The sequence below is a fragment of the Leuciscus leuciscus genome (assembly GCF_965113295.1).
Source record: "Leuciscus leuciscus genome assembly, chromosome: 9".
Lineage (NCBI taxonomy): Eukaryota > Metazoa > Chordata > Actinopteri > Cypriniformes > Leuciscidae > Leuciscus > Leuciscus leuciscus.
The window spans coordinates 9622118-9635645 of record NC_138733.1 but is presented as its reverse complement, the minus strand read 5'-3'; the positions used below and the strand labels follow the sequence as shown (position 1 = coordinate 9635645).

The following is a 13528-nucleotide window of genomic DNA, read 5'->3' as shown; positions in this document are numbered from 1 at the left end:
GACGAAACTTACCAATTCATTAAATTAACGGAATGCATAGCTGATATAAAAAATTGGATGACTAGTAATTGCCTACTACTTAACTCTGAAAAAACAGAGATTCTAATTATTGGACAAAAAACTTCCTCACATAATAACCTAGACTACTGTCTAACACTTGATGGCTGCTCTGTTAAGTCTTCGTCGTCGGTTAGGAACCTGGGTGTGCTCTTTGATACCTATCTTTCATTTGAAAGTCACATGTCTAGTATCTGTAAAACCGCATTTTTCCATCTTAAAAATACATCTAAATTACGCCATATGCTCTCATTGACAAATGCGGAACAATTAGTCCATGCGTTCATGACCTCAAGGCTAGATTATTGTAATGCTCTACTGGGTGGTTGCCCTGCACGCTTAATAAACAAACTACAGCTGGTCCAAAACGCAGCAGCTCGAGTTCTTACCAGAACCAGGAAGTATGACCATATTAGCCCTATTCTGTCAACACTGCATTTGCTCCCTATTAAACATCGCATACATTTTAAAATATTGCTGATTACTTACCAAGCACTAAATGGTTTAGCTCTGCAGTACTTGAGCGAGCTCTTAACGCATTATAGTCCTTCACGTCTATTGCAATCTCAAAATTCCGGCCAGTTAATAATACCTAGATCAGGGTTCACCAATCTCGGTCCTGGAGGGCCGCTGTCCTGCAGAGTTTAGCTCCAACCAGCTCCAACACACCTGTTTGAAAGTTTCTAGTATGCCTAGTGAGACCTTGATTAGCTGGTTCAGGTGTGATTAATTGGGGTTGGAGCTAAACTCTGCAGAACAGCGGCCCTCCAGGACCGAGATTGGTGAACCCTGACCTAGATTATCAAAATCGACTGCTGGCGGTAGATCCTTTTCCTATTTAGCACCAAAACTTTGGAACAGTCTTCCTAACATTGTCCTAAGCAGACACAGTCTGTCAGTTCAAAGCTAGATTAAAAACACATCTCTTTGACCTAGCATTCACATAATACATTATAGACTTCTATTTTTCAATGTTAGGCTGCATAGATTAGATCAGCCGGAACCGGAAACACTAACAGGAAACATAAATCCTGATGTACTCGTTACATCATAAGTAGAATGGCATCTAGGCTAATTTTAGTGTCTTTGTTTATCCCGAGGTTTTCCCGTAGCCTGCATGCCGGATCTAGGCCGTATCCAGATCTGACGAAGGACCCTCGCCTGAACCCGATAACAATGCAGTGCTGAAGTGCCAACTAGTCTCTCCCTATGGAGGATCCCTTTACCACTCTACAGATAAAGCGTTTCTAAGAAATTCGTTTCACGTACCTACCCCGAAGTGACAAAATTAAATTAAATTAAATTCTGTATCAAAATTTTATAAGGCACCATTACTTTGTTTAGGTTTGGTTTGTAGGGAATTCCAAACCTGCGCACATATATTCAAATGCACATAACTATAGAACCAATTCTTAATGCGCATGTGAACGCCATCAGCGTTTCTCACAGGTTCGCGTTTAAAGTCTGTGTAGAGAGCACGGTGTCATCTTAGCGGCCCCTAATTTAATAACAAATGATCGTTGCGACGGAAGCGAATCAATGAACAATAACTTTAGCTGGAAAATAACTTTATTAAAAAACCGCTATAAAGCCAAAACAATCTCTGTTACCATAAATTATACGTTTATTTCTGTAAAGCTGCTTTGAAACAATCTACATTGTTAAAAGCGCTATATAAATGAGGATGACTTGACTTTAGAGAAAAAGTTTTAAGGTCGTAAACAAATTCAAACTTTTCAATGCAAGTGTAAAATAAATAAATATAAATATAATACATATTAATTAAATTAATAAGTTTATCAAATTATCTGAACAAAGTGTCTTATTATAGTTAACCAAAATATAAACATTTGTTACTTTAACTAGCTAACTTTAAATTATTGTATTTCAGCCATTAACTTCAATAAAAAGAAATTTACTAATAAAAGAAAAGAAAAAACTAACAAAAAAAAGAGACAAAAACCACAACAAAATTACTAAACCTTTAACCAAAATTAAAATGCAAAATATAAAAAATAAAAGCTAGTTCAAAATATGAATAAATCAATAATGTTATCTCAATGACACTCAATGACACTAAATGTGTTTTAAGGACAGATAATGGATGGTTACTGAAACTCACCCCCCACAGGCTCATCTTCAGCTCAAACTCTTTTTCTTCCTCAAAGATCAGACGCATTTTCAGCTGGCGAAAAAATCATTCATCAGACAACAAAAGTAAGCTGTTGTAGTTGTTGAATGAAGTGTCATGAATGACCAACACAATCTCACGGCCTTCAGTCTCATCCACAGGCTGTTTCGGGTGCAGGTAGGGGTGTTTTTACTGCGTGATAAATATAAGCAGCACGGCACAATGGTTCATGTGCTCATTGTCTCCTAATTAGGACCTTACTTTGTAACAGTCACAGCCTGTTACAAGGCAGGCTATCTTTTTCTGGGGGCTATGTTCATCCTAGCCACTAGGGGTCACTAGTAGCACTCCATGTGTAGATTTAAAAAGGGAAGTAGCAGAAGGAGAATTATACCCAGTGTGATTTGCCACATGCTTTTGACCGCTGTCTTTGAAAAATCCTGATTTGGGAAACTGTTTGTTTGCTGCCCAAATAGGATTTTTGTGCTATTATGTTACTACTGGATTACTTACCAGAGGACCTATTTCATTGATTCCCTTTGGAGGCAGAAATGCCCTTAGCCAAGGAAGGACATCTATGTGACCACTTAAATACTACAGACAAGTTTGCTCTCATCCCGAGGAAATTGACTTTTGCCATCCCGGTTATTTATCATTAACTCCGGTATCCTCTTATGATCACCTACGGTTGCTTTTTGGGACAGTTTGTTTGGCTGGTGATTGTTAACCATGTGCTTATGTAAATATTGTCTATGCCTCAATATATGTTTGAAAAGATCTTTTGGCTGTTTTTTTTTTTTTCATTATTCTTTGTTTCTTGAAATACATTATATCCTTCCCTGGGTATTTTGCAAATATGATCCCCTTTTAGTGAACTGTACATCAACTCCGAAGAGGATAACGACTCTGAGGCCCCGCTGGACGTTCCACTTCCTCCACAACCACCTCCTGATGTACTTGATCCTCAATTCTCGGCTCAGTCAATGGATGAGATAACCCGCCGTATTACAACCCTGGAAGAAGACCTTCACGACTGTGTACAAAAAGTGAGTTTATGCTGCCTAAATGCAGAGTTTAATGATCAGTGCCGTTTTTTGGAGGAGAGATTAAACTATAAAATAGAACGAGAGTGTGAGAGAGTCAAAAACATTCTTGATTTGAGTATTCAGGATTTGGGCAAGTCAGTAGTGGATTGTTTGAAGAGGAGAGATATGCAAATTGATGCCAAATTAAAATCTAAAGCTCCCTTTAGATCTACTCCTATTGTGCCTCCAATGTTTACTCCTACCTTACCACCCCACAGACCTTTCAGTGCTCAAATTCAGCCTCCTATACCTGCCAACCCAGATAGTGGTCATCTTTCTCAATACCGTCCTCCTGTTAGACTTGAATTCCCACAGTTCGGCTCTGATGAAGAAAATGACCCCATTTCATTTATTGAACATTGTGAAGATTATCTTGCTCTTAGACCTCTTACTGATTATGAGATTTTAGCTTCTCTCACCTCAGTTTTAAAGGGAACAGCTAAGGATTGGTGGCTAGCAGAATGACGATTCATCTTCACGTGGAACCAGTTCAAGCAAACTTTTCTTCAAGCTTTCTTAAACTACGACTATGAAACAGAAGCAGCTAAACGGTTGTTGGAGAGGAAGCAAGGCCCCAAAGAGTCTATACGTAATTTTGCCTATCATTACAGAGCCCTGTGTCTATGATGGAAAAAGGAGATGACAGAGAAAGAGATTGTCCAGTCCATTTTAAGAAATTGCAACCCTCGCCTCGCCAGTCTCCTGAGAGGAACTTTCAAGGAAGTAGGTGAGTTGGTAAGGATTGGAACTCAAATTGAAAGAGATCTGGAAGAAGCCAAGAAATATTGGAGTCAGGCCAACGCAGATATACAGAAACGGAAAACCCAAACTGAAAGAGACATTCACACAAAGTAAAATCCTTCAAACACACGTGTAATTCAACCTGTTCACACCCCTGCTCAGATTAACTTGAAGATGGTGACCCTACCAATGGTGATCCGTGGAAGATATTTCCAGGCCATGATCGACACAGGGAATTCACTGACTCTAATGCAAGAATCTTGTTGGAATCAGTTGAAGCACAGAGAACAGTTGGATTCTAGTCGTGGACAGACTTTCCAACAGGCCAATGGACAAGTTTTAAGTGCCTTGGGTTTGTGGAGATGTGATGGTGAGTTACAGCAGAGAAAGTTTGCTTTGTCCTTGTATATAATGAGGGATGCTGATCTCATTGTGCCTATAATCTTAGGAATGGATTTTCTTATGTCATCTGGAATTTGTCTGGATTTTCATAAAGCCCAATATACACTGCCTGCCACAAATGGATGCCAAAAAGAAGTATTTTCATTCACCTCTGTCCATTCTCCCAATGCTTTGTTGTCCTTCTATCTAGCCTTACCCATACCAGAAGAGTCATCTGAAACCCGCTCTCTTATCCATCAACTAGTGGACAATGCAGACACATCTTTAGAATTGAAGTCACGACTTGAGCAGCTCATGAAAGACTGGCCCACAGTGTGCACCAATGAAATAGGGCACACCAATATAGTGAAACATCAAATCATAACCACTAATGAAGTACCCATCTGCCGGAAAGCCTATAGAGTATCTCCTGAAAAACAGCTTTTCATCGATCAAGAGATAAAGGGGATGCTTGATAAGAAAATTATTCGGCCCTCAATGTCTCCCTGGGCTGCTCCAATTGTCCTTGTACCTAAGAAAGGAGGAGGACAAAGATTCTGTGTTGACTTTAGAGGGTTGAACTCAAAGACCTTACTAGATGCGTATCCTATGCCACATATACAGGATATTCTTGAGTCTCTCCATGGAGCGGGAATCTTCAGTACTCTAGATCTTAAAAGTGGGTATTGGCAGGTGGAAATGGAACCTGAAAGCATCTCCAAGACTGCTTTCGTCACATCGTCAGGCTTATTTGAATTTCTTCGTTTACCTTTTGGGCTCAAAAATGCTGCTGCTTCATTTCAACGATTGATGGAGTTAGTGCTTAAGGATTTTAGGGGGAAGAGTTGTTTTGTGTACATTGATGACATTGTGGTGTACTCGAAGACGGAAGAAGAGCATTTGACACACCCGCAAACAATATTTCATCGTCTCTACAAAGCGGGGCTCACTATCAATCTCCAGAAGTGCAACCTCATGCAAAAGTCTTTGATGTTTTTAGGACATGTGGTATCTAGTGACGGAATACAAACAGACCCCGCAAAGGTGGAAGCTGTTACTAAATTTCCCGTCCCTCAATGCTTGAAGGAGGTACAACGGTTCCTAGGTCTTGCACGATGGTACCAAAGATTTATTAATAGGTTTCCTGAGAAGGCTACACAACTGCATGCTTTAAAGAGAAAAGGAGCAACATGGTCTTGGACTGAGGAATGTCAGAAATCTTTTGAATTGATCAAACAAGATCTGACCAATGCACCTGTCTTGATGGCGCCTGATTTGACAAAGCCTTTCAAAGTCCAGACTGATGCTAGCGAAGTGGGTTTAGGAGCCGTCCTCACGCAAGAGTTAGAAGGAGCAGAACATGTAATAGCCTACGCTTCACGCCTGCTACAAGGAGCTGAGAAGTCCTACTCAGTTTCAGAGAAGGAGTGTTGTGCCGTCATATGTGCCGTTGAAAAATGGAGGCCCTATCTTGAAGGTAGACCTTTTGAAATAATCACTGATCATGCGGCTCTCACGTGGGTGTTTAACCACCCTAAGCCGTCTTCCAGATTGACCCGATGGGCCATCAGACTACAAGAATTTGATTTCAGTGTCAAATATCGAAAAGGTCAGTGCAACATCGTGCCTGATACTCTCTCACATAGTCACTTTGATGTCTCTTCACTTCCTCTATTAGCCCATGTCAAATCGCAGGACTCATCTACCACTTTTTCCAATAGAATGGTCTGACATTGCCAAATGCCAAAATGATGATCCAGAAATGCAGTGACAGCCTGTTACAAGGCAGGCTATCTTTTTCTGGGGGCTATGTTCATCCTAGCCACTAGGGATCACTAGTAGCACTCCATGTGTAGATTTAAAAAGGGAAGTAACAGAAGGAGAATTATACCCAGTGTGATTTGCCACATGCTGTTGACCGCTGTCTTTGAAAAATCCTGATTTGGGAAACTGTTTGTTTGCTGCCCAAATAGGATTTTTGTGCTATTATGTTACTACTGGATTACTTACCAGAGGACCTATTTCATTGATTCCCTTTGGAGGCAGAAATGCCCTTAGCCAAAGAAGGACATCTATGTGACCACTTAAACACTACAAACAAGTTTGCTCTCATCCCGAGGAAATTGACTTTTGCCATCCCGCTTATTTATCATTAACTCCGGTATCCTCTTATGATCACCTACGGTTGCTTTTTGGGACAGTTTGCTTGGCTGGTGATTGTTAAGCATGTGCTTATGTAAATATTGTCTATGCCTCAATATATGTTTGAAAAGACCTTTTGGCTGTTTTTTTTCATTATTCTTTGTTTGATTTCTTGAAATACATTATATCCTTCCCTGGGTATTTTGCAAATATGATTCCCCCCCCCCCCCTTTTATTTGTTTGTAGCTTATCAGTTCTAAGCAGCTGGGACAGTTATAACTAGTCATATATAAATATTAAGTCTGCTGTTTAAAACAAACAAAGTAGGAGAATAGTATGTGCAAACAGCGGGAAATATTCGTGCAGTGTGTGCATGTCAAAAACTCAATTTCGATTTGAAGCTTGTGACATATAAACACACACATCAACCCGATCATTTTATTTATCGTTCATTTAAAAACTACATTTGGATTCATCAATCGGAAGTAATTAATTCCAATTGAAACAAAAGTTGTACATGTAAACATGTAAGAGATGAAAATATTCATAGATCATATTCACATCACAGAATTAAACTCATATTAAAACAGTTTACAGAGACTAAAGTGGAGCTGAATTATTATCTTATATTCTCCAGTTACACACATATGAGACCTGTCACTGAAATTGGGTCAATTTAAAGGCTTGAAATAAACATATACTCACAGTAGAGTAATATCTCCAGTTTATAATGTGGATCATTCTTCAGATCAGTCAGTTTAGAGAGACACTTCACTCCTGAATGTCCTATTTTATTCCCAAACAGACCCAGTTCTCTCAGGTGTTCAGGGTTTGATCTCAGAGCTGAAGTCAGAGCAGCAAAACCTTCATCTGTGAGATCACAATAATTCAACCTGTAGAGAACAATGACACACACTTCACTCTCTCAGTTCAGATCAGATCAGTTTAGCAGTGAATCCATTATTAAAGAGAAAGTTCAAAAATAAAAAGCCCAAATTAATATGTTTGAGGGATCATTACACTGAGATCTAAAATGTCACAAAACATGATCATAAAACATCTAAAGTATCATTCAATCAGGAAAAATTATTTCTTATTTGCACTATATTAAAAGTCAGTCTTGTGCAAAATTTGCTTTAATAAATGACACTATTCACAACATAGGCTAGTTTTACTGTTACTTACTAGATCTGTAATATGTATGGAGTATCAATTAGTGTGTGTGTGTGTGTGTGTGTGTGTGTGTGTGTGTGTGTGTGTGTGTGTGTGTGTGTGTGTGTGTGTGTGTGTGTGTGTGTGTGTGTGTGTTTTCATTTTACAAAATTAATAACAATCCTTTAGAAAGTGTCAATGCAGAAAGATGAACATAATTAACAGTAAGAATGAATCCAGCATGTTCTTTATTTCTCAGTTCTGACTGTGTTGAGCTCGAGTCTGTTTAAAGTCAAGAGACTGAAATGTTGATTGTGTGTGAAAGTGTGTATTTCAGTGTGACTCTCAGTCCTGCAGTTTCATGTTATTGAGCATCAGCTCATGTGTTCAATCATTTACAGCTCAATAATCTGAACTCACAGCAGCAGGAAGAGGCTGAACACTTCAGATATACTTTACATTGTGATTCATGTGTGAGAGTCAAATATGATCTTACCACAGTTTCTCCAGTTTACAGTGAGGATTCTGTAGTACATCAGACAGCAGATTCACTGAGTTTCCTAATTTATTCCCAGACAGATCCAGTTCTCTCAGGTGTTCAGGGTTTGATCTCAGAGCTGAAGTCAGAGCAGCAAAACCTTCATCTGTGAGATCACAATAACCCAACCTGTAGAGAACAATGACACACACTTCACTCTCTCAGTTCAGATCAGATCAGTTTAGCAGTGAATCCATTATTAAAGAGAAAGTTCAAACTTAAGGAACACTCCACTGTTTTTTCATATTAAACGTACTCGGTTACTAACGTAACCTCGGTTCTCTCTAGAAGAGGGAACGAGTACTGCGTAAGATATCTTACGCTAGGGGAAAATCCTTTTTCCGCGAGATATTGAAGCCAAAAATTATCCTTAATTTTGTAATAATGCAAAACGCGTTGCGGCAGCATACAGACATAGGCGAGGCAGCTCGCGCGCCTATTGGCTGTTCTGCGGCAACTGCAGCAGCCTATCGAGCGAGGCCTGGCGTGACGCCAGACCCAATGAGGGTGCTTCGCGCCCGCTGCGTCACGTCCCGCCGAAACGGGCGTGGTCTAGGCCTATAAATACCGCTCGCAGGCAGCTATTATCTGGTTTTTCATCATCGAAGCAACCAGAGCGTGCGCATGCACGGCAAGATACGCAGTACTCGTTCCCTCTTCTAGAGAGAACCGAGGTTACGTTAGTAACCGAGTACGTTCTCTTACGAGAGGTCTCTCGTACTGCGTAAGATATCTTACGCTAGGGGACCCAATGCAAAACGCCGTGCATGCTGAGATCTGACACCAAAGACCCAAGGGCGAAAGCCCGGGGTTCATATAGTGCACAATCACCCAGGGAACTCACAGGGAGTCCGGGAAGAGGGAGGGGCGAAGCCGCACTCTTCCACATATGGCAGCGTCGCTTAGACGCGGATTTCATCATACAGACAGGGCGGGGTACGGCCTGAACTGATGGGAAAATGTGGGTCTTACACAGTTTGCCCAGGCACATCTTGTGCTACTGCTTTTCACTGTCGAACATCGAGCTGTGCTCAGTAGACGCAGCATTCTGAGCTGATAGCATCAGGTCAGATAATACTGGTTAACTAGACCGACAGCAGCCTGGCCTGCAGGGCGGGAACCTCTAGGTTGTAAAACCTTATAAATGTAGACGGGGAGGCCCAGCCCGCCGCCGTACAAATATCTTGCAAGGCAATCCCACTCGACCAGGCCCACGAAGAGGCCATGCCTCTCGTGGAGTGCGCTCTGACACCAAATGGGCACTGCATGCCCTTGGAGGCGTATGCTAGTGCTATAGCATCAACTATCCATCTGGATAGGCTCTGTTCCCACGCGGCTAGTCCCTTAGAACGCCCGCTGAACGAAACAAAGAGCTGCTCTGTCTGTCTGAAAACAGACGAGCGAGACACATAAGCTCGTAATGCCCTGACTGGGCAAAGGAGGCCCGCGTCTCTTTCCTCATCAGGGACCGGTAGGGCTGACAGGGAGATGACCTGCGCCCTAAACGGTGTGTTGAGGGATTTTGGAACATAACCGTGCTTAGGTTTGAGTATAACTTTTGAGTCATTAGGCCCAAATTCCATGCACGTCGCGCCCACAGAGAGCGCGTGTAAGTCCCCTATGCGCTTCACTGAAGCGAGAGCCAGCAGAAACACAGTCTTGAAAGACAGATGTTTCAGATCAATCGTCTGTAAAGGCTCGAATGGTCCACCTTTCATGGCTTCCAGTACCGTAGAAAGGTCCCATACGGGGACTGATGGAGGTCTGGGAGGATTCAGTCTCTTAGCCCCTCTAAGGAAGCGGATGACTAGATCATTCCTTCCTATTGACTGACCTAGCGTTGTTCTAGAGAACGCTGCTATAGCCGCCACATAAACTTTGAGCGTGGAAGGGGTCCTGCCCTTATCCAACAGCTCTTGTAGGAAGGAAAGCACCTCCGTCACTCCACAGTCTGTGGGTGACACGCCACGGGCTGTGCACCAGCCCGAAAACACTGACCATTTCGAGGAGTAGAGCCGTCTCGTAGACGGAGCTCTAGCCTGCGTGATCGTGTTTAATACTCCCTTAGGGAGTTCAACATGTACCCGTTGATGGCCCAGACATGAAGGGACCACAATTCCGGGTGAGGATGCCAGATCGAGCCGTGGGCCTGAGAGAGGAGGTCTCTCCTCATTGGCACTGGCCACGGGGCAGTGCTCGCTAGCTGCATCACAACTGGGAACCAAGGTTGGTTTTCCCAGAACGGTGCTACAAGCAGTACTGAGCATCCTTCTTCCCTGATCCGCTCTATCACCTGAGGCAGGAGAGAGACGGGGGGAAAAGCATAGAGCGGTCGGCGGCGCCATACATGAGCCAGCGCGTCCCTGCTCTTGGAGAAAAATTCCGGACAGTGAGCGTTTTCTTGAGACGCGAACAGGTCTACTTCCGCTCTGCCGAATTTCTTCCACAGCAGTTGGACTGTCTGTGGGTGTAGAGACCATTCGCCTGCCGGAACATTGTTCCTGGACAGTCTGTCTGGTCCTATGTTTAGGAGCCCTGGCACGTGCGCTGCTCTCAGCGAGTGCAGGTTGCGCTGAGCCCATACCAGGAGGCGTTCTGCTAGCCTGTACAGGCTCCTGGACCTGAGGCCGCCCTGGCAATTTATGTAGGACACCACAGACATGTTGTCCGAGCGGACCAGGACGTGGCGTCCTTTTATTTGGGGACAAAAACGCGTCAGCGCGTTGTCTACTGCCAGCATTTCTAGGCAGTTTATGTGCAGGAGCTTCTCCCGTTCTGACCACTGGCCGAAGAACGGTCTGCCCTTGAGCAGCGCTCCCCAGCCCGAGGTGGATGCGTCCGTGGACACCACTCTCACCCTCGAGGAAGTCCCCAGGCTTACACCTGATTGGTACCAGTCGTCCGCTCTCCAAGGTTTCAGAGCTGTGACGCACTTCTGATTGACCTTGAGGCGAAGCAGACCGGATGCCCACGCTTGGCGTGGGACTCGCGCTTTCAGCCAAAACTGCAGCGGGCGCATGCGGAGCAGGCCCAGCTGGGGCACTGATGATGCTGAGGCCATGAGACCCAGCATCTTCTGAAATTTCCTGAGCGGGACAGATGCGCCGCAGCGGAACGAGTTCGCTGTGCGCTGAATGTCTACCGCTCGCTGTGGTGATAGTCGCGCTGTCATGGACAGCGATTCCAACTCTGTGCCCAGGAAAGATATCGTCTGACTGGGGGACAGAGAGCTCTTCGCCCAATTGACACTGAGACCCAAATTCTCGAGGTGATCGAGTAAAATGGTCGTGTGCTCTGAGCACTGAGCGAGATTGCGCTAGAATCAGCCAATCGTCCAAATAGTTCAGTACTCGCATGCCCCTCATTCTGAGGGGTGCGAGCGCCGCATCCATGCACTTCGTAAATGTACGGGGTGCCAGGGATAAACCGAACGGCAGGACTGTGTACTGATATGCCTGGCCCTCGAAGGCGAATCTCAAATATCGCCTGTGACGTGACGCTATCTGTATTTGAAAATACGCGTCTTTCAGATCTATTGACATGAACCAATCTCCTTGGCGAATCTGCGCGAGGATTTGTCTGGTCGTGAGCATCCTGAACTGTCGCTTCACAAGCACTCTGTTCAGTTGCCTTACATCTAGTATAGGTCTGAGACCCCCATCTTTTTTCGGTACCAGGAAGTTTCTGCTGTATAGCCCTCCTTCGCTCTGAACTTGAGAGAGAGGCTCTATGGTGCCTAACTTTGGTGGGAGTCCGGCCGCAGCGGGACTCGAACACCGTCGTTTTCCTAGGCGTGCTAGGACGACTTCGGGGCCTCGGGCTTTACCACAATCCTAGGTCGCGGGCCACGCATGGCGGGGCGGCGGCTGGATGAGCGGGAGCGCGGTCTCGCGCTTCGGGCCTGGTGGCGCTGCGAAGTGGCGGCAGTGGACGGTGGCTGGGGCTGTGAGCTCTGTGCAGACGGTTTCGCACGGCCTGCTGCAGAGCTGGAGCGCTTCGGGAGGAAGTGCTTCATAGCCTGTGACGCTTTCTGTACCTCTGCGAATCTCTCCGCAAAATCCTTGACGGAGGATCTAAAGAGGCCAGCGGGAGAAAGCAGGGCGTCGAGGAACGCGGTGCGCTCGGACTCGGCCATTTCTGAGAGCGTCAGCCACAGGTGTCTCTCGGTCACAGTGAGAGAGGCCATACTCCGTCCAATGGCCTGTGCTGCGGACTTAGTGGCACAGAGAGCGAGGTCCGTGGCGCTTCTTAGGTCCGGCACGCAGATCGCGTCAGGTCCTTTCTCATCCAGCTTTCGGAGGAGATCGGCCTGGAAGATCTGCAATGTGGCCATGGTGTGCAGCGCTGACGCAGCTTGCCCGGCGACGGAGAAAGCGCGGCGGAGCAGGCTTGACGTCGTGGGGCAAGCTTTAGAGGGTAGGGCCAGCTTAGCGCGCCGTCCAGCGGAGGGCGGACATAAGTGGGCCGCTATTGCCTCTTCGACCGGCGGCAGCGAAAGGTATCCCCTGTTCTTGGCATCGTCAACTGTAGAGAATGCCAAAGAAACAGCTGGACGCACTCAGGCTGAATAGGGGGCGTTCCAGGACTTAGCGACTTCTCCGTGTAGCTCAGGAAGAAAGAGCGCTGGTTTGGACGCAGGCGAAGCGCGCTCCCCGGGCAGGAAAAAGCCATCCAGCCGGTTGTGAGCGGGCTGCTCGGGCGAAGACCACTCGAGGCCGAGGCTCGCCGCAGCCTGTGCGAGTATCTGCATGAGCTCCGTCTCGATGGACGCTCTCTTGCCTGACGATGTGCGGGCAGGGGGCGCGAGATCCTCAGAGCCCGCCCAATCCTCACTGCCTGACGCCAGGATAGAGCAGGAATCACCCTCTCCCAGCAGGGCTTCCTCGTCAGCGATGTCGACGGAAGCGGCGGCAGACAGCGGCCGCTGTCCGTCAGGAAGAGAAGCTGACGAAGCCGGTGAAGCAGGCGGGCGAACCGGCGAGCTTTGGCGGCTGGGGGAAGGTTCCGGGACCCGCTGGGCACGGCGCTTTTTACTGCGCGACACCGCGGCGGGCAGGGGAGCAGTCTCGGTGAAGAAAGCCAGGCGAGTCCTCAGAGTCGCCATGGGCATCAGCTCGCAGTGAGGGCAGCCGCCGTCAGCGAGCGCGAGAACTGCATGTTCCTCACCCAGGCAGGAAACGCAAACAACATGGCGGTCCCCGTCGCTGAGTGTGGCTCTGCACGAGCCGCAGGAAGGCATCTTGAAAAAGACGCTGCTCTTTTAGAATGTGTGTCGCAGCGGCGACACACACACACACGGAG

At 45.9% G+C, this 13528-nt stretch overlaps 1 protein-coding gene and 1 pseudogene across 2 annotated transcripts in view; one reads left to right on the top strand and one right to left on the bottom strand.

Moving 5' to 3' along the window:
• The window catches only part of LOC309506214 (NACHT, LRR and PYD domains-containing protein 3-like), a 162708-nt gene that overhangs the window by 53423 nt on the left and 95757 nt on the right, over window positions 1-13528 (bottom strand). Inside the window, exon 16 of the mRNA XM_082179917.1 lies at window positions 8186-8356. Coding sequence (XP_082036043.1) covers window positions 8186-8356 — 171 coding nt within the window. The remainder of the gene's footprint in view (window positions 1-8185; window positions 8357-13528) is intronic.
• The window catches only part of LOC309506263 (glutamate carboxypeptidase 2-like), an 81121-nt pseudogene that overhangs the window by 30641 nt on the left and 36952 nt on the right, over window positions 1-13528 (top strand). The window lies entirely within an intron of this gene.